General features: G+C 36.2%; 1 protein-coding gene across 10 annotated transcripts in view; it reads right to left on the reverse strand.

The window, feature by feature from the left end:
• The window catches only part of LOC128249702 (uncharacterized), a 58468-nt gene extending 39407 nt beyond the window's left edge, over window positions 1-19061 (reverse strand). For 4 of the 10 annotated variants that reach the window (XM_089347714.1, XM_089347688.1, XM_089347707.1 and 1 more), the window contains exons 1-8: window positions 16731-16866; window positions 13888-13950; window positions 12069-12113; window positions 10325-10372; window positions 8188-8238; window positions 7640-7678; window positions 6263-6307; window positions 4463-4501 (exon numbers count right to left, since the gene is read on the reverse strand). In XM_089347714.1, the coding sequence (XP_089203840.1) occupies window positions 4463-4501; window positions 6263-6307; window positions 7640-7678; window positions 8188-8238; window positions 10325-10372; window positions 12069-12113; window positions 13888-13950; window positions 16731-16770 (370 nt within the window). In that variant the 5' untranslated portion in view covers window positions 16771-16866. Of the gene's footprint in view, window positions 1-1300; window positions 1340-3100; window positions 3146-4462; window positions 4502-6262; window positions 6308-7639; window positions 7679-8187; window positions 8239-10324; window positions 10373-12068; window positions 12114-13887; window positions 13951-16730; window positions 16867-19040 lie in introns of those variants that run through there. The other 6 variants (XM_089347697.1, XM_089347692.1, XM_089347687.1 and 3 more) reach the window with 4 other exon arrangements.
• Between the last annotated feature and the right edge of the window lie 260 nt (window positions 19062-19321).

Genomic DNA, 19321 nt, shown 5'->3' on the forward strand with positions numbered 1-19321 from the left:
AAACAATAAAATCGTATAAATATATGTGGAATGGTAGTATTCCAACAACACAAAGACATATATTCAAAGAACATATCCAAAAGAATGTCATCCAATTAGCAAAGATTTACTAACGAATATGCAATTATCACTTGTTTATAAATCTGCATACCAAATTTGCAAATGTATATATAAACCATCATCATCATAAGCATCATCAATTAACAGCCATGGTCCATGCTAGAATGGGTTAGACAGCTTGGCAGGAGCTGATGTATCCAAGAACTGCATTGTGTTTCAGAGTCTGCTTTGGTATGGTTTCTTCAGCTCGAAGCAACCACTTTACAGTGTGCAATGGCTGCATTCTTTGTAACACCATCACTAATGAAGTCACCATACACCTTGAAATATACACACATACATACCTATATATATATATATATATATATATATATATATATATATATAGATTTAATCAAAAGATTAAATGTGGTACTTAAAATGTTTGAGGCACCAGAAATTGGTAGGGTAAAAACCAAAAACAAAATCAAGAGATTTGGTGAATAAAATTTGAAGAAAAGCAACAAAAATTCAATAGGTTATAGCAGTACGTACGTTTCGTACAAGCTCTATTTATTCATGTAGTGAGAACACCACAGAAGGTACAATGAAAATGTACTCCTCAGCTGCATAATGGAATTTCATTTTAGAAAGTCATTTTGTAGATATGTGCAAAAACAAGAGTAAGAGAAGAAAAAATACCATCTTGACTGGGCTGCTATTCAACAGTCTGTTCAATGGCAACAACACTTCTCTCTTCGAAGACAGTGATGCAGAACAATGAAACAACAGGAACCATGGACATAGAATTGATCAGCCATGGGTTTTGGTCTCAAACAAGCCTCAGGCTGTTGATACTTTTGTGTGGAATGGCATGACGGGAACAGCTTGATCCTAATTATTGAAAGAGAATGTGAAAAAGGTTCACTAATTCATTCAGATGAGTGACCCGCTTATAATAATTTAAATGCCATAGGTTATCACCATCTGGCAGTGAACCATCAACGACATTATGCGGGTCCAGTGAGTGGAGCACACACTCAGGCCATTGAGTGACCATGGTTAGATGCTAAAACTATGATTCTGAAAAAGTGATCTCTGAAATATCTGAAGTGTTTTAATCTCTGACATAGCTGAAAGATAAGGTAGATAACCCTGTCTGACACAGTGGTAGATCACATACTATACTAGCACCCACTATTGTGTACGTACGAGTGTAATTGAAATTGCGTAAAGATATAGATGTCATAGACTGGTTTACCTTTTTTCATCCACCAAGGTAGCAGTTGAGGTCTATATTCTGAAAAAAAGAAAAATTGCAAAATTATTTAATTTACTTGACCATATTATATTGTTGTATTTTCCCTTATTTAACTTATTTATCAATTAAATATATTGATTGTCTCAGAAATTCATTGAGCTCAATTGATTGTTTTACAAATTCATTGAGTTCCCAGCTCTAAAGACAATTGGAGCACTCTGGCATTCTTTTCTTTCTTCCTCTCCTGCTCTTTTTTTAAGTGTTAGTGTAACTAATATTTATCAGTTCTAAACTTAACTGATGTGGAGGCACATGGCCTAGTTGTTAGAGCAGCAAACTCACAGTTGAGGCATCATGGGTTCGAATCTAAGACCAGGTGATGTGTGTTTATAAACGAAACACCTAACCTAAGGTAATGTCGAATTTCTGCTGGCTCTTTTGCTACAATTTTCTCTCACCCTTTCCTCTGGCATCTAGCAGCTCACCTGTGATGGACTGGCGTCTCGTCCAAGTGGGGAACCTATATGCCATTGAAACCAGGAAACCGGCCGTTATGAGCCAGACATGGCTCAAGAAGGAACAAACAACAACAATCTTAACGGATACCTCTTACAGCCTCCTCACTCATAGGTTAAGGTCCTAGATATAAAAATATTTTTTTCTTGGCAAAAATGAAAATTTTCTCTATACAATACTTTCATAAAATGCTGAGCAGTCACAGAGCTTAGCCTTTGTAGTCTTTTTCGAAAGATAATTTCACACTTAAAAAGGTACATCTAATGATTGTAGGTCAAAGTGACTTATATGAAACTGTTAGTTATATAATTTGCTTTTGTTCGTGTGATTGATGTAAAAACTAAATATTTTACTGAGTGCCTATGAAAAATTACTGATCATGTAGATTAGGCATGGCTCAGTGGTTGAGAATTTTGCTTCCCATTCACAAGATTTGGAGTTCATCTTGACTACTGCATGACACCTTGAGCAAATGTCTTCTCCTGTAACCCTGGGCCAACATGAGCCTTATGAGTGACTTTGGTAGAAGGTAAGTAGGAAAAGTGTACAAAGCCTGTTGTATATTTGTCTGTCTGTCTGTCTATCAATCTATCTATCTACTTACCTATCTAACAACAAGTAATATGTATGAAGAAAATCATACATATAGATATATATTAATACACACATGGCTTCACACGCAACATGGAGACCAACATCAAGTGCTTGGAAGAGGAAGTGCTGCCCTGGGTCAAGAGGGTGGCTGCTGGAAGACCCTATGTCTAGCAACAGGACTCTGCACCATGGCACACATGCAGGAGAACCCAGTCATGGCTGTCAGACAATTTCTGCAACCACATCACTCCTAACATCTGGCCATCTAACTCCCCAGACTGCAACCCCCTTGATTATTATGTGCGGGGCACAGTTGAGTGAGAGACCAACAAAACTCTTTGTAACACCAAAGATGAACTGAAGGCAAGGATTATGGCAGCATTCACCAACTTAAACAGAGAAACTGTCCAAAAGTGTTGCTGGAGATTCTGAAGTCGTTTGGAGGCTGTGGTTGAAGCCAATGGCGATTTTATTGAATAAATTTATTCTTTAGTATTTCAAGATATTTTTATGTAATTTTGGTAAATATATCTGTTAAAATGAGCTGTCAGTGTTATTTTCGTTTTTGTGTGATTTAGACAATGATTTATTCACCTCACCCTGTATATATATGTACTGTTTTGTTTAAGGCTGTATATATGTGTATAACTTAGTGTATATGCATGTTAAACACCAGTCATAAATCCATACCTGGTTTAGGTTTCCATTCTGGTTGACTTCCTGGAATCAAGATCCCTAGATTGAAAACAATAAAATCGTATAAATATATGTGGAATGGTAGTATTCCAACAACACAAAGACATATATTCAAAGAACATATCCAAAAGAATGTCATCCAATTAGCAAAGATTTACTAACGAATATGCAATTATCACTTGTTTATAAATCTGCATACCAAATTTGCAAATATATATATAAACCATCATCATCATAAGCATCATCAATTAACAGCCATGGTCCATGCTAGAATGGGTTAGACAGCTTGGCAGGAGCTGATGTATCCAAGAACTGCATTGTGTTTCAGAGTCTGCTTTGGTATGGTTTCTTCAGCTCGAAGCAACCACTTTACAGTGTGCAATGGCTGCATTCTTTGTAACACCATCACTAATGAAGTCACCATACACCTTGAAATATACACACATACATACCTATATATATATATATATATATATATATATATATATATATATATATATAGATTTAATCAAAAGATTAAATGTGGTACTTAAAATGTTTGAGGCACCAGAAATTGGTAGGGTAAAAACCAAAAACAAAATCAAGAGATTTGGTGAATAAAATTTGAAGAAAAGCAACAAAAATTCAATAGGTTATAGCAGTACGTACGTTTCGTACAAGCTCCATTTATTCATGTAGTGAGAACACCACAGAAGGTACAATGAAAATGTACTCCTCAGCTGCATAATGGAATTTCATTTTAGAAAGTCATTTTGTAGATGTGTGCAAAAAACAAGAGTAAGAGAAGAAAAAATACCATCTTGACTGGGCTGCTATTCAACAGTCTGTTCAATGGCAACAACACTCCTCTCTTCGAAGACAGTGATGCAGAACAATGAAACAACAGGAACCATGGACATAGAATTGATCAGCCATGGGATTTTGGTCTCAAACAAGCCTCAGGTTGTTGATACTTTTGTGTGGAATGGCATGACGGGAACAGCTTGATCCTGATTATTGAAAGAGAATGTGAAAAAGGTTCACTAATTCATTCAGATGAGTGACCCGCTTATAATAATTTAAATGCCATAGGTTATCACCATCTGGCAGTGAACCATCAACGACATTATGCGGGTCCAGTGAGTGGAGCACACACTCAGGCCATTGAGTGACCATGGTTAGATGCTAAAACTATGATTCTGAAAAAGTGATCTCTGAAATATCTGAAGTGTTTTAATCTCTGACATAGCTGAAAGATAAGGTAGATAACCCTGTCTGACACAGTGGTAGATCGCATACTATACTAGCACCCACTATTGTGTACGTACGAGTGTAATTGAAATTGCGTAAAGATATAGATGTCATAGACTGGTTTACCTTTTTTCATCCACCAAGGTAGCAGTTGAGGTCTATATTCTGAAAAAAAGAAAAATTGCAAAATTATTTAATTTACTTGACCATATTATATTGTTGTATTTTCCCTTATTTAACTTATTTATCAATTAAATATATTGATTGTCTCAGAAATTCATTGAGCTCAATTGATTGTTTTACAAATTCATTGAGTTCCCAGCTCTAAAGACAATTGGAGCACTCTGGCATTCTTTTCTTTCTTCCTCTCCTGCTCTTTTTTTAAGTGTTAGTGTAACTAATATTTATCAGTTCTAAACTTAACTGATGTGGAGGCACATGGCCTAGTTGTTAGAGCAGCAAACTCACAGTTGAGGCATCATGGGTTCGAATCTAAGACCAGGTGATGTGTGTTTATAAACGAAACACCTAACCTAAGGTAATGTCGAATTTCTGCTGGCTCTTTTGCTACAATTTTCTCTCACCCTTTCCTCTGGCATCTAGCAGCTCACCTGTGATGGACTGGCGTCTCGTCCAAATGGGGAACCTATATGCCATTGAAACCAGGAAACCGGCCGTTATGAGCCAGACATGGCTCAAGAAGGAACAAACAACAACAATCTTAACGGATACCTCTTACAGCCTCCTCACTCATAGGTTAAGGTCCTAGATATAAAAATATTTTTTTCTTGGCAAAAATGAAAATTTTCTCTATACAATACTTTCATAAAATGCTGAGCAGTCACAGAGCTTAGCCTTTGTAGTCTTTTTCGAAAGATAATTTCACACTTAAAAAGGTACATCTAATGATTGTAGGTCAAAGTGACTTATATGAAACTGTTAGTTATATAATTTGCTTTTGTTCGTGTGATTGATGTAAAAACTAAATATTTTACTGAGTGCCTATGAAAAATTACTGATCATGTAGATTAGGCATGGCTCAGTGGTTGAGAATTTTGCTTCCCATTCACAAGATTTGGAGTTCATCTTGACTACTGCATGACACCTTGAGCAAATGTCTTCTCCTGTAACCCTGGGCCAACATGAGCCTTATGAGTGACTTTGGTAGAAGGTAAGTAGGAAAAGTGTACAAAGCCTGTTGTATATTTGTCTGTCTGTCTGTCTATCAATCTATCTATCTACTTACCTATCTAACAACAAGTAATATGTATGAAGAAAATCATACATATAGATATATATTAATACACACATGGCTTCACACGCAACATGGAGACCAACATCAAGTGCTTGGAAGAGGAAGTGCTGCCCTGGGTCAAGAGGGTGGCTGCTGGAAGACCCTATGTCTAGCAACAGGACTCTGCACCATGGCACACATGCAGGAGAACCCAGTCATGGCTGTCAGACAATTTCTGCAACCACATCACTCCTAACATCTGGCCATCTAACTCCCCAGACTGCAACCCCCTTGATTATTATGTGCGGGGCACAGTTGAGTGAGAGACCAACAAAACTCTTTGTAACACCAAAGATGAACTGAAGGCAAGGATTATGGCAGCATTCACCAACTTAAACAGAGAAACTGTCCAAAAGTGTTGCTGGAGATTCTGAAGTCGTTTGGAGGCTGTGGTTGAAGCCAATGGCGATTTTATTGAATAAATTTATTCTTTAGTATTTCAAGATATTTTTATGTAATTTTGGTAAATATATCTGTTAAAATGAGCTGTCAGTGTTATTTTCGTTTTTGTGTAATTTAGACAATGATTTATTCACCTCACCCTGTATATATATGTACTGTTTTGTTTAAGGCTGTATATATGTGTATAACTTAGTGTATATGCATGTTAAACACCAGTCATAAATCCATACCTGGTTTAGGTTTCCATTCTGGTTGACTTCCTGGAATCAAGATCCCTAGATTGAAAACAATAAAATCGTATAAATATATGTGGAATGGTAGTATTCCAACAACACAAAGACATATATTCAAAGAACATATCCAAAAGAATGTCATCCAATTAGCAAAGATTTACTAATGAATATGCAATTATCACTTGTTTATAAATCTGCATACCAAATTTGCAAATGTATATATAAACCATCATCATCATAAGCATCATCAATTAACAGCCATGGTCCATGCTAGAATGGGTTAGACAGCTTGGCAGGAGCTGATGTATCCAAGAACTGCATTGTGTTTCAGAGTCTGCTTTGGTATGGTTTCTTCAGCTCGAAGCAACCACTTTACAGTGTGCAATGGCTGCATTCTTTGTAACACCATCACTAATGAAGTCACCATACACCTTGAAATATACACACATACATACCTATATATATATATATATATATATATATATATATATATATATATATATATATATATATATATATAGATTTAATCAAAAGATTAAATGTGGTACTTAAAATGTTTGAGGCACCAGAAATTGGTAGGGTAAAAACCAAAAACAAAATCAAGAGATTTGGTGAATAAAATTTGAAGAAAAGCAACAAAAATTCAATAGGTTATAGCAGTACGTACGTTTCGTACAAGCTCTATTTATTCATGTAGTGAGAACACCACAGAAGGTACAATGAAAATGTACTCCTCAGCTGCATAATGGAATTTCATTTTAGAAAGTCATTTTGTAGATATGTGCAAAAACAAGAGTAAGAGAAGAAAAAATACCATCTTGACTGGGCTGCTATTCAACAGTCTGTTCAATGGCAACAACACTCCTCTCTTCGAAGACAGTGATGCAGAACAATGAAACAACAGGAACCATGGACATAGAATTGATCAGCCATGGGTTTTTGGTCTCAAACAAGCCTCAGGCTGTTGATACTTTTGTGTGGAATGGCATGACGGGAACAGCTTGATCCTGATTATTGAAAGAGAATGTGAAAAAGGTTCACTAATTCATTCAGATGAGTGACCCGCTTATAATAATTTAAATGCCATAGGTTATCACCATCTGGCAGTGAACCATCAACGACATTATGCGGGTCCAGTGAGTGGAGCACACACTCAGGCCATTGAGTGACCATGGTTAGATGCTAAAACTATGATTCTGAAAAAGTGATCTCTGAAATATCTGAAGTGTTTTAATCTCTGACATAGCTGAAAGATAAGGTAGATAACTCTGTCTGACACAGTGGTAGATCGCATACTATACTAGCACCCACTATTGTGTACGTACGAGTGTAATTGAAATTGCGTAAAGATATAGATGTCATAGACTGGTTTACCTTTTTTCATCCACCAAGGTGGCAGTTGAGGTCTATATTCTGAAAAAAAGAAAAATTGCAAAATTATTTAATTTACTTGACAATATTATATTGTTGTATTTTCCATTATTTAACTTATTTATCAATTAAATATATTGATTGTCTCAGAAATTCATTGAGCTCAATTGATTGTTTTACAAATTCATTGAGTTCCCAGCTCTAAAGACAATTGGAGCACTCTGGCATTCTTTTCTTTCTTCCTCTCCTGCTCTTTTTTTAAGTGTTAGTGTAACTAATATTTATCAGTTCTAAACTTAACTGATGTGGAGGCACATGGCCTAGTGGTCAGAGCAGCAGACTCACAGTCGAGGGATCATGGGTTCGAATCTGAGACCAGGTGATGTGTGTGAAGAATGGGGCGTGCCACTGAGCTTGAACTTTGGTTACGTGTACTTAAAAGCACATGTTCTGTATATACATATCTGTGTGCAGAAATGTGCATTGTTGAGGGTAGATGTATGAGTTTGTTCTGTTTATGTGTTGAAGTTTGTTTGTTTAAAAACACATACCTGGTTTAGGTTTAGGTTTCAATTCTGGTTCTCCTCGCAGAGGAAACAATCCTAGATAAAAAGAAGAAAGATTCATTAATGCCTGTTACATTTTTGAAATAAAAACATAAATAAGAGAATGTATCAAAAGTATGACATGCTACTAAAAAAATATTATACGCAGTGTGTAAGAGAAGAGACTGCACTGGTTTGGTCACATGATGTGGATGGATGAAGACAGTTGCATAGATAAGTACCTATCAGTTAAAGTGGAGGGAAATTGTTGAAGAAGGAGACTCTGGAAGTTATTAGACAAAGTATGGAAGGCTGGTCTCAAAATACTGAACTTTATGAAGGAGATGACAGAGGACAGAGCTATGTGGGTGTATTGTTGTATTCAAGAAGACCTGACCATCACAACAGAATTGATATCCTAAAATCAAAATGCTACATAAAACGCATTGGTGTTGGTATTGGTGCCATGTAAAATTGACTGGTGTTGCTTCTATGTAAAAATCACTGGTGATGGTGCCATGTAAAAAGCACTGAGTACACTCTGTAAAGTGGTTGGCATTAGGAAGGGTATCCAGCTGTAGAAATGAAGCCAAAATAGACTATGGAACCCAATGCAGTCCCTGGCTTTGTCAGTACCTGTCAAGCTGTCCAACCCATGCCAGCATGGAAAACAGACGTTAAATGATGATGATGATATATATAATTATTATTATCATTATTATTATTTGACTTGAATCAGGTTTAGTGTTATTCCTGGTAGAATTTATGTAGGTAACGGGCTACTACCTGTAACTTTAGATATCTACATGTTTTCAATAATCTCTCAAGTACTCAAAACCCTTCTGATAATTTTTCCTGTTCCCATGAAGCAAACTTCCTGTAGAAGCTCTACAGGACAGTCTGTTCCAATCTCCTTCAGCCATTTCTCTACATCATTACTCGCAGTCCCTAATGGACAACCTTTACAGCTTTCATATTTCAAATTCTCTCCATTTCAAAGTTTAAGGAATTGTATACTTCTAATTTTTCATCTTTCTTTACAATCCTGGAATCTAACAAGCATGAAGGATCAATTAGTAAGCAACATTGCCTTTTCCTTGACTGTTAATGTTATATCTGGTTTATTATTTTCTATCTTTGTACTTGTCTGAATTGGAAAACCCCATAAAACTTTGCATTTCTCTGACTCGAGTGCTCTTTCGACTTGTTGATTACAACAAGTGCTTCCAGCTTCAAACTCTCATTTCTGACATGGCACATTGGGCAAGTGTCTTCTACTATAGCCTCGGGCTGACCAGAGCCTTGTGAGTGGATTTGGTTGACGGAAGAAGCCGTCATATATGTGGTATATATATATATATATATATATATATATATATATATATATATATATATATATTATATATATATATATATATATATATATATATATATATATATATATATATATATATATATATATATATATATGTATATATATATATATATGTATGTATATGTATGTGTGTGTGTATATGTTTGTGTGTCTGTATTTGTCCCTCCAACATTGCTTGACAACTAATGCTGGTGTGTTTACGTCCCTGTAACTTAGCAGTTTGGCAAAAGTGACCGATAGAATAAGTACTAGGCTTACAACAAATAAGCTCTGGGGGCGATTTGCTCGACTAAAGGTGGTGCTACAGCATGGCCGCAGTCAAATGACTGAAACAAGTAAAAGAGTAAAAGAGTATATCTGTTAAAATGAAGTGTCAGTATTATTTTCATTTTTGTGCAATTTAGATGACAATTTATTCACTGCACCCTGTATAAATGGTAGTAAGCTCTAGGAAAAGCTGAACAGCAGATGGTCTTTGGAGAAGATGTGCCACTTTATGCAAGTGTTTTGACCCTTAGTTGTTTACACTCTAAGGGGTCCGGGCTGCATCCAGGTCCTGACTCCTGGATACCCCTTTGCAGCTATATTATGTGACCATGTCTGCATTGTAGTCCTCCTGTGTTTATATAGGTAAGGAGATGGTTGATATAAGCAACAACTTAACTGGCCTAATGAGTGTGCATGCATGTGTGTATGTGCATGTACATGTGTGTGTGTGTGTGTTTGCCTGCAATTATGTAAAGATATATATGTCATAGTGTGGCTTACCATTACTTTTCCACCAGAGTGGTGATACGGGACGTATTGGTTTATACTCTGAAAGAGAAACATTTGTAAGTTATTTAATACACTTTATTAATATCATTTAACTTATTTACCAATAAAATGCAATGGATTTTACAGAAACTTATTGAACTTCATATTCGTAAAACAAACTACAAAATCTGTGATTACATTGTAAAGAACTATATTGCATGGGTAGAGCAGTTTGACAGGACCTGTCATACTCCAATGTCTGCTTTGGCATGCTTTCTACAGTTTGATGTTCTTCCTAATGCCAGTTACTTTACAGAGAGAACTGGATGCTTTTCTTCAATGGCACCAACACTAATGAAGATTGCATTATAATTTGCAAGACAAAGGGCCTGTTAAAAAGAGGTTATTATAACCACTTATTGTTGTTGTTGTTGGCACTCCGTCGCTTACGACATCGAGGGTTCCAGTTGATCCGATCAATGGAACAGCCTGCTCGTGAAATTAACGTGCAAGTGGCTGAGCACTCCACAGACACGTGTACCCTTAACGTAGTTCTCGGGGATATTCAACATGGCACAGTGTGACAAGGCTGACCCTTTGAATTACAGGCACAATAGAAACAGGAAGTAAGAGTGAGAGAAAGTTGTGGTGGAAGAGTACAGCAGGGTTTGCCACCAGCCCCTGCCGGAGCCTCATGGAGCTTTAGGTGTTTTCGCTCAATAAACACTCACAACGCCCGGTCTGGGAATTGAAACCGCGATCCTATGACCGCGAGTCTGCTGCCCTAACCACTGGGCCATTGTGCCTCCACCATAACCACTTATAAACACTCCTAAAACTGTTAAATTAGTTTTCAGGTATTTATCTAGGTGTGAACATTCTTAAGACACTTGTCCCTGTCCCTCAGTCATACTTTAATCCATCATCACCTGGCATAAGGTCACCTCCCTCAATACTACTCCTCATTCAGTTTGAGAGGTCTTGTCTTGTGAGTTGTTTGGCGACCTCACTAGTGCCAGTACCAAGTAAAAATCAGCCGGTGTGCTCTGTGAAAAGATCTGGGTTAGGAAGGGCATTCAGCTGTAGAAACTATGCCAAAGCAAACACCTCTGATTCTTCAGCTCCTGCCAAACTGTCTAATCCTTCACTTGCATGCATGCACACACGTGCGCACACACAGACATGAAATGATTACAAATATATTAGAAACAATTAGAAAGTGGGTTTTCATCAAAAATATGGTAATGAAACAGCTTGAAGTGGAGATAATTAAGCATGGAATGTATGGCTGAATGATTAAGAAGCTTGCTTTGTAACCATGTGTTTTCAGGTTCAGTTCCACTGCACGGCACCTTGGGCAAGTCTCTTCTACTATAATACCAGGCAGATCAATGCCTTGTGAATTAATTTGATAGATGGAAATTGTATGGAAGCTCGTTGTCTTTATATATATATCTGTGAGTGTGTGTGTGTGTGTGTGTGTGTGTGTGTGTGTGTGTGTGTGTGTGTGACTCCCTCACTGCTTGACAACCAGTGTTGGTTTGTTCATATTTTCATAACTTAGCAGTTCAGCAAAGGAGACCAATAGATCAAGTGAGCATCAGGCTTTAAAAAAAGCCACAACTAAGTGGTGGAGTCAATTTGTTTGACTAAGACTTTTCAGAGTAGTACCCAGCATGGCCCCAGTCCAGTGACTGAAACTAGTAAAAGAAAAGAGCTGCAAAAAATGCAATGGATGAATAAAAATGTTACTTGCTTTGATTAACATCCGAGGCCGGTCCAGAGCTAGGCGGTAATATCCCTTTAAGAAAATAGAAACAGTAAATATTAGCAATTCATTTATTAATATTTAATTAGTCAGTGTAAATGGAACAGTTACCATTCAAATAGTTTATGTAAGTGTAAACATTAAAATTCAGCAACTGAAAGAATAGCTTGCTTTGTCTTTCTTGGTCTAGGGGTATGGTTTTTGCTTAGGGTGCGAGGGGTCCTGGTTTTGAATCCTGGACAAGCTCAATGTCTTATCTGGCACATGAAAAGCACCTTTTGAATGCTGGGCCTCACGGAGGCAATGGCAAATGACCAAGACCTTTGGCAATATGCTGTGCTTGAGAAGAAGACCCATCAAGCCAAGTGAAACCATAGTCATGGCTGATACTGTTGTCACACAACTGGTGCCCATGCTGGTGGCATGTAAAAGCACCCATTACACTCTCAGAGTGGTTGGCATTATTAGGAAGGGCATCCAGACGTAGAAACCATGCCAAATCAGACTGGAGTCAGGTGCAGCTCCTCAGCTTACCAGCCCTGGTCAAACCATCCAACCCATGCCAGCATGGACAACAGAAGCTAAATGACGATGATGATGATAATGATGATGATGATACATATCTTGTGCTTTATTAAAGAAAACATAGCATAAAGCTGAATAGAGGTGGGAAGTGATGAGAGGGAAGAGGTAAAGGAGTAGGTCTATTTAGGGCCCACAGTGAATGTGCATCAAGTCATGGATGCTGAAATCTCGGAGAGAATAAGAGCAAGATGGATGACGTTTACCTCGGCCATATATGGATATGTTCAAAGCAAAGCTGGACAAGACCATACGTGCCAAACTCCTCAATAGCACTGACCTACTTGAACTCTTGTATGCAAGTGAGATGTGGGGTACTTATGAAGATTGAAGAATGAACAGCAATTGGCTTTGGACCATGGAAAGATCTATGCTATGGATGTTATTATGAGCGCATGTCCGAAATGAGATAATCTGAGAATGAGTAGAGAGAATGAAGTGGATGCAGAATACTGAAAGCACAATTCCCACAGGGCAGGACGGCAGGACACACCACAAGCTTCACGGACAACAGATGGAGCTGTGCAGTTACTGAGTGGTATCCATGAAAGCCTCTACAGCTATGGGAAGACAGTTTAGTTAAATGATTAGGGCCAAGATAGAAAAAGAATGGTACAATCAAGAAAGAGTTGGAAGCACACTGTGACCAGTGATGTGTAACATTGAATAGTCTGGTCGACACAGTGATATTAAAGAAATATGTGTTGCATACATATACACATATATATATGTTATATATATATATTATGTATCTGTTGTATACATATACAAGTGTGCATGTGTCTATGTGTGTGTGCATATGTATGTATATTTGTGTGTATGTGTGCCTGTGTGTGTTTGTGTCTGCATGTGTGGATACCGTGTGCTAATTGTGCAGAAACAGTGATGCTTGTTTGTAATCTTCCATGAAAACATATCCATAAATCACGCCGTTCAAATTCAAAAGACTAAGCTAAATATTCCCTTCCTTGGAGACAGCCGAGGGTTGGTAACAATAGTATCTGGTGATAGGAAATCTGCCTTGACAAATTCCGTCTGACCCAGACTAGCATGGAAAAGTGGATGTTGAAACGATGATGATGATGTTGATAAGTCATAAGAAATACAAGTATCAAAACATACACATGCACACATACAGAACCATACACACACAATGCACATACATGTATACATACGCACATGCACACATACATACACCATAATGATATGTAACAAAAATACTCACCATTCAAATACCAAGGATATCCAAGATATTTCTGGATTCCTTGAACTTCAGAAAAGGCAATAACTGAAATTGGAAAAAACACCAAGAAATGATTGTTTATAAAACCCCAAAATGATATATTAACGATAAAAAAATTTTACTTGGTAAAACAAAAAATGGAAATTATGAACAACAAAAGCAGTATTAGTTTAAAATAGCCATTTATGTATCATACTCAATGCAAATACATCATTGAAAGCTAAATTAACTGTGGCATTTGTTTGGTAATATCTGTTAAGGCTGTGTTATGTTAAATGACGTAAAAATGTATCAGTGGCTGACAAAAATTGTCCAGCAGTAGAGATGGGCACCACCGCTGCAGGACAAAATTGTCTGCTACTGACATATTTTTGTGTTACTAGACATCATGCATTCTCACTTTTTCATAACTGGTGACAAGGAAAAAGAGAAAAAGAAAAAACAGGAAAGAAAATACTTAGTCAAAACAGTTTTGTATAAATGTGATGAAATTCACCCGTCATTTTATTCAGGGTGCAACATTAGCAATTCACAAATATATTCGTTCCAATGCTTTTTGAGGACTGGAAGTGTAGTAGAGTCAGAATATTTTCTGAGAATGTGCACTTTCAGGTGTTCTTCAAAATCACAGCTGTTTGATGTAAAATGTTCAGCAATTTCCATCGAACAACTGCTATTGTGCCTGATATCACACCCACTGAATCTTTTATTTTATTGTTCTGTTGCACAACCAACATAAATTAAATTGTGTTTGGTGCATTCTGCTGTGTACACCAAATGGTAAACTTTACATATCCCACCTTTCATATAAATCCTTATATTTCTGTGATGATTCGTGATGGAATTCACTTGAATCATGTTGTTGCAAAATAAACAGAGTTTACCTCTCTTTTGGCTGTTTTTCAAGGAGCAGCATTCAAAATCTCCAATGGTAGTTTTCTTGGGATTAGAGATAGTGGTTAATAGGTCTCTTATATTTTTATTGCATCTAAAGTCTACAATAGGCCGCTGAGCAAATATTTGTTTGAAACCAAGATATTTTTCTGAAATATACTGGCAACTTTCATGCAACACTTTTGAAAGGCCAGTGAAATTTCAGTGCCTAAAGGAATTTGATCACAAATTTTATTTTGGCTACTAAAATTATGAGTGAAAGTTTGACTTTCCTTGCTAATTTTTGCTATGTCATTTGCAAGTTCCTTAACTGCGTTTGACATAATGCATTTGCATATTTCCAGTGATCCCAAAGGCGGCGAGCTGATAGAAGCATTAGCATGCCAGACAAAATGCTTAGCGGTATTTCGTCTGTCTTCACATTCTGAGTTCAAATGCTGCCAGGGTCGACTCTGGTCGACTCTGCCTTTCATCCTTTCGGGGTTGGTAAAATAAGTACCAATTGAGCACTGAGGTCGATGTAATCGACTTACTCCCTCCCCCAAAGTTTCAAGCCTTGTGCTTACAGTAGACAGGATATTTCCAGTAATCCCTTATATCAGTACAAATCCATTTTATCTTCAAAAACTAGGATTTCGGATTTGATCTAATTATACCATGTGGATGATCAGAGTGGCAGTGGAGGTAAATGTGGGATGATGTGGGCTGGTGAAATAACTCTGACCCTATTCTGCCTTCTGAAAACTTAACTTTTGTGTCCAAAATCTCAATGGTAGGTTTTGAAAAACCTGTGTAAGCATTTAACTTGTTTGGGCACGCTTACGTTAAAAAACTATTTTAGAATGACTTTTTTCTGTTAAAACGCTAAAAATAACTGACCAACAAAAAAAAAAAAGAAAAAGATTCAACCAAATCCAAAAATAAACCCAAATACTAAGCGAACAAAGATGCAAAACAACAGAAACATACATTAAAAATAAAACAAATTAAAAAAAAAATAGGTAAAAAATCTTTTAAATTTTCAAAGGTGAAGTCAGATGGGTTTTATTTAGGCATATCATAAAAGTAAGTATAAAGAATTGCTAAATATAAAGAAAAGTATGTTTTTTCAAGCAAATACGGTTAGAAAAAGTATTTGCCATTTCAAGTCATCATTAAAAACAAAGCTTATCAATTTTTGAATGAAATAATAATTTCATTCTTTTATTGTAAGTTGTAAATTTTGCTCGAGAAATAAAGCAAATAATCACCGAATGCATTGTTAAAAATCTGCAACTTGATAGCAAATATCTTCGAATTGATTAGAAATGCATTAATTTAATGATAATGACGCTAAATAAAATTTGGTTGAGAAATACCAAAGAAATTACTCTATCTCAACAAAAAAAAACAGCACGTACCTTTATAGAGAACAGATTGTATTCAAGTGAAACATACCAAATACACAGAGTTGAAACACTGTTTGATTATTCTTTTCAGCGTTGAATGTTAACCATCACACGTCCATTGCACTTGCACACACACACACACACATTCATATACCCCAACCATCCCACTTCCATTGCGCTTGCACACGCACACAAACACACACACATTCAGATACCCCAAGTTTAAACGTTGTTTGATTTATTCTTTTCAGCGTACAATTTTCATCATCCCACTATCGAGTATGACATCATCCCATCCTTCCTTATTCATGTATCACCCCTTCCTTTCTCATTCATAAACACAAGATTATGATTATAGTAGATTATCTCGGTAACCATGGGAGCTATGAAAAAATACAAAGCCCAGCATCACCACTGGATCATTCTACATATATGTATAGGTCTTCGCACAATTCCACCCAGCCGTTTGACCGTGAATCCCAAGACAAGAAAGAATCGCCCGTGTCAAATTTATATGTATAGATATTTCAACATGTAACTTACCCGCCAGCAAAGCTACCAAAGCAAAACAGGGTTTGCTCATGATGCCTGGTGTTTGTTAACAAGAGAAATCTAGAGAAAAAAGAAAACATAGAATTATATGGTTACAGAAAAAATTAATTTGACTTCTCTTTCTCTTCATCCCATGGAAGTTAAAATTTAAAAAAAAAACCCCTTATACTATCGACCCATGTGAAAGTGCCTCTGGTTCCTTCATCAAAAACTACCCATTCATTCTAAACCGTTCAATATTTTTGCAAGTCCCTTCCTGTTAAGTTGTTTCCAAAACAACATTTTAATATACATGTTTAATAATAAGCGAAAGTGGAACGAAAGTCGGTGATGTTGGCCTGACAAAAATCTGCAATATTTTGGCTGTGTTATCAGAGACCAGAACTTGGGTACTAAGTGGATGGAATCATGTTCTTGGGAGACAAAGACGAAGATGAAGCAATGACAATGAGGACTGAGGGGTAAGGACCCTGGTGGAGTTTATGGTCGCAGCATAAGATCGCAGTGTGTGGCAAGGAATAATGGTTGCATCAGAAGCACCCTAACCTTTAACCATGGTGACAGGCATAATCATTCACTAATAAGATTATTTTAGTAAAGCCCTTCAAATCCTTGGATGTTGTTAAAAAGAAAACACAAGCAATGTCTATCGTTAGAAATGACCCCGTGAAAAGGACGAAAATGTATTTGAGAGACAAGAAACACATAAATTCAATTGATTCATGTGAAATACAAATGGCATCTTGACAGGATTTGAAATCAGAAATATATGTAAGGAAAGCTGACACCAATAAACATTCAGGTATTTCTATCATCTGGTTTCAGTCATTTAGCTGAATTATATCATTTAACTCAGTGTTTTTCAAACCCTTTTGTACTACTCCCCACTTGATTTTCGAACAAAAAGTGCTCCACCATAAATAGACAAAGTATATATGTATATGTGTGTGTGTATGTGTGTGTGTGTATATATATATATAAGTTGGCATATAATAACACGTATATATATATATATATATATTATAATGAAATTGTGGATTTTTAAAATTCGCCCCCCCTTGAAAATGTGTTTTTTTTTAATGGTGATGGCTGTCATGAAGATGTGAGGAGGTGTTGGGGGGGGGGGGGACATTTAAAAGTTACAGATTAAAATTTTTTTCTTTTTAGAAAAGGCTCTTCCAACTTGATAATTTTGAAGTGCATGGTATATAAAAAAAAATTGTAACATTCCCATCAAGACGGAGAAAATCAAACTTATGTAGGATAACAATTCTGAAAGTCAGTCGAAATTAAAAACTTTATTGTGAGTTTTATCCATTTATTACTTACACCCGACTTTGAAGTAACGGACACCCCAGCTCAAGAACCATTGATCTTATCATTCGACTTGTTGTGGGACACATCATTAAAAATTCTTCTTGTTGTTTAGCCACAGGTCACCTCTGATTGAGCAGCCAATATTCAACATGTCTTATCTATGAACACAGTCACCAATGTATCATTCCTTCTTTTAATAATGTAGAGTGTAATTTGAGTCAGATTCAGCTGTTGTTTCTCGCAAGTTGAATGATTGTGTAAACAATGATGAAACACCGTTTTTTTTTAATAAATATTCATTTAATATAAATTAATAACCTATGAATTTGTAAAATTAAAGCTTCATTATTTTTCTCAGAACATATGTGTCCTCAAGAGGTTTTATTTTTAATTACTGTTTTGTCATTTTAAAGCTTCATTTGTTTTACACAAAAGGTTTTGGAGATTTGGTCAGCAGGGTGATTCCAAGCATAATTGCATGCGAAATTTTATCTGCAGGCAAACGGTTTCCTACCCATGATAGAAAGAATCCAGGTAAAAAAAAGTCACAGGGGTTTTGTCTGGATCCCATAAATTAATTGTGACTTTTTTCCTAGCCAAAATTGCGACTTTATTACTGTGACTTTATTTCCGGTCACTAATAGAGAGCCTCCTTTCTTCTGATTTAGCGATGGTTTCAATAGACTTAATGTGGTCCATTATCAACAATGAAATACACAACTATGATTTCTAGCATGAAAAATAATAATTTCTAACATAATTTAACAAATTTAACTAACATAAACAAACTAGAATAATTTCTAATTTCTAACATGATCTACCATAATGAGATCATTTGGAAAATATAAGAATATGGTCAAAATTAGATCAGTTACGATTTATACTAAAACGAGCATATTTTCAAATTTGTCACTCATAAACCTCAACAGAGAGAAAATTTTCTATCACAATGTGAATGCAGCAGGGAAATAGAAGTTCTCTTACCTGTCCGAAAATGACAAGACGCTGAAAACTAGAAAAACAGCCTTTTTATACCACAACATCTTGGAAGAAATTCTCTTCCAAACAATAGTTTCATTCTTGTATTTCTATTCATGAGTTTTTCTAAATGTTTTACGCATAAAAAAATTCCCACTCCCAGAATATTTAACAAAATCACACACACAAGACAAAACTTTATGTGTTTCCTTTCGGGAAATATAGGAGTTAGGTAAGAAAAAAAAGGAAGAAAAATTAAGAAAAACTGCTTTCAAGAGTCAAAACAC

Source organism: Octopus bimaculoides, chromosome 1 (genome assembly GCF_046866305.1).
Source record: "Octopus bimaculoides isolate indiv1 chromosome 1, ASM4686630v1, whole genome shotgun sequence".
Taxonomy (NCBI): Eukaryota; Metazoa; Mollusca; class Cephalopoda; order Octopoda; family Octopodidae; genus Octopus; species Octopus bimaculoides.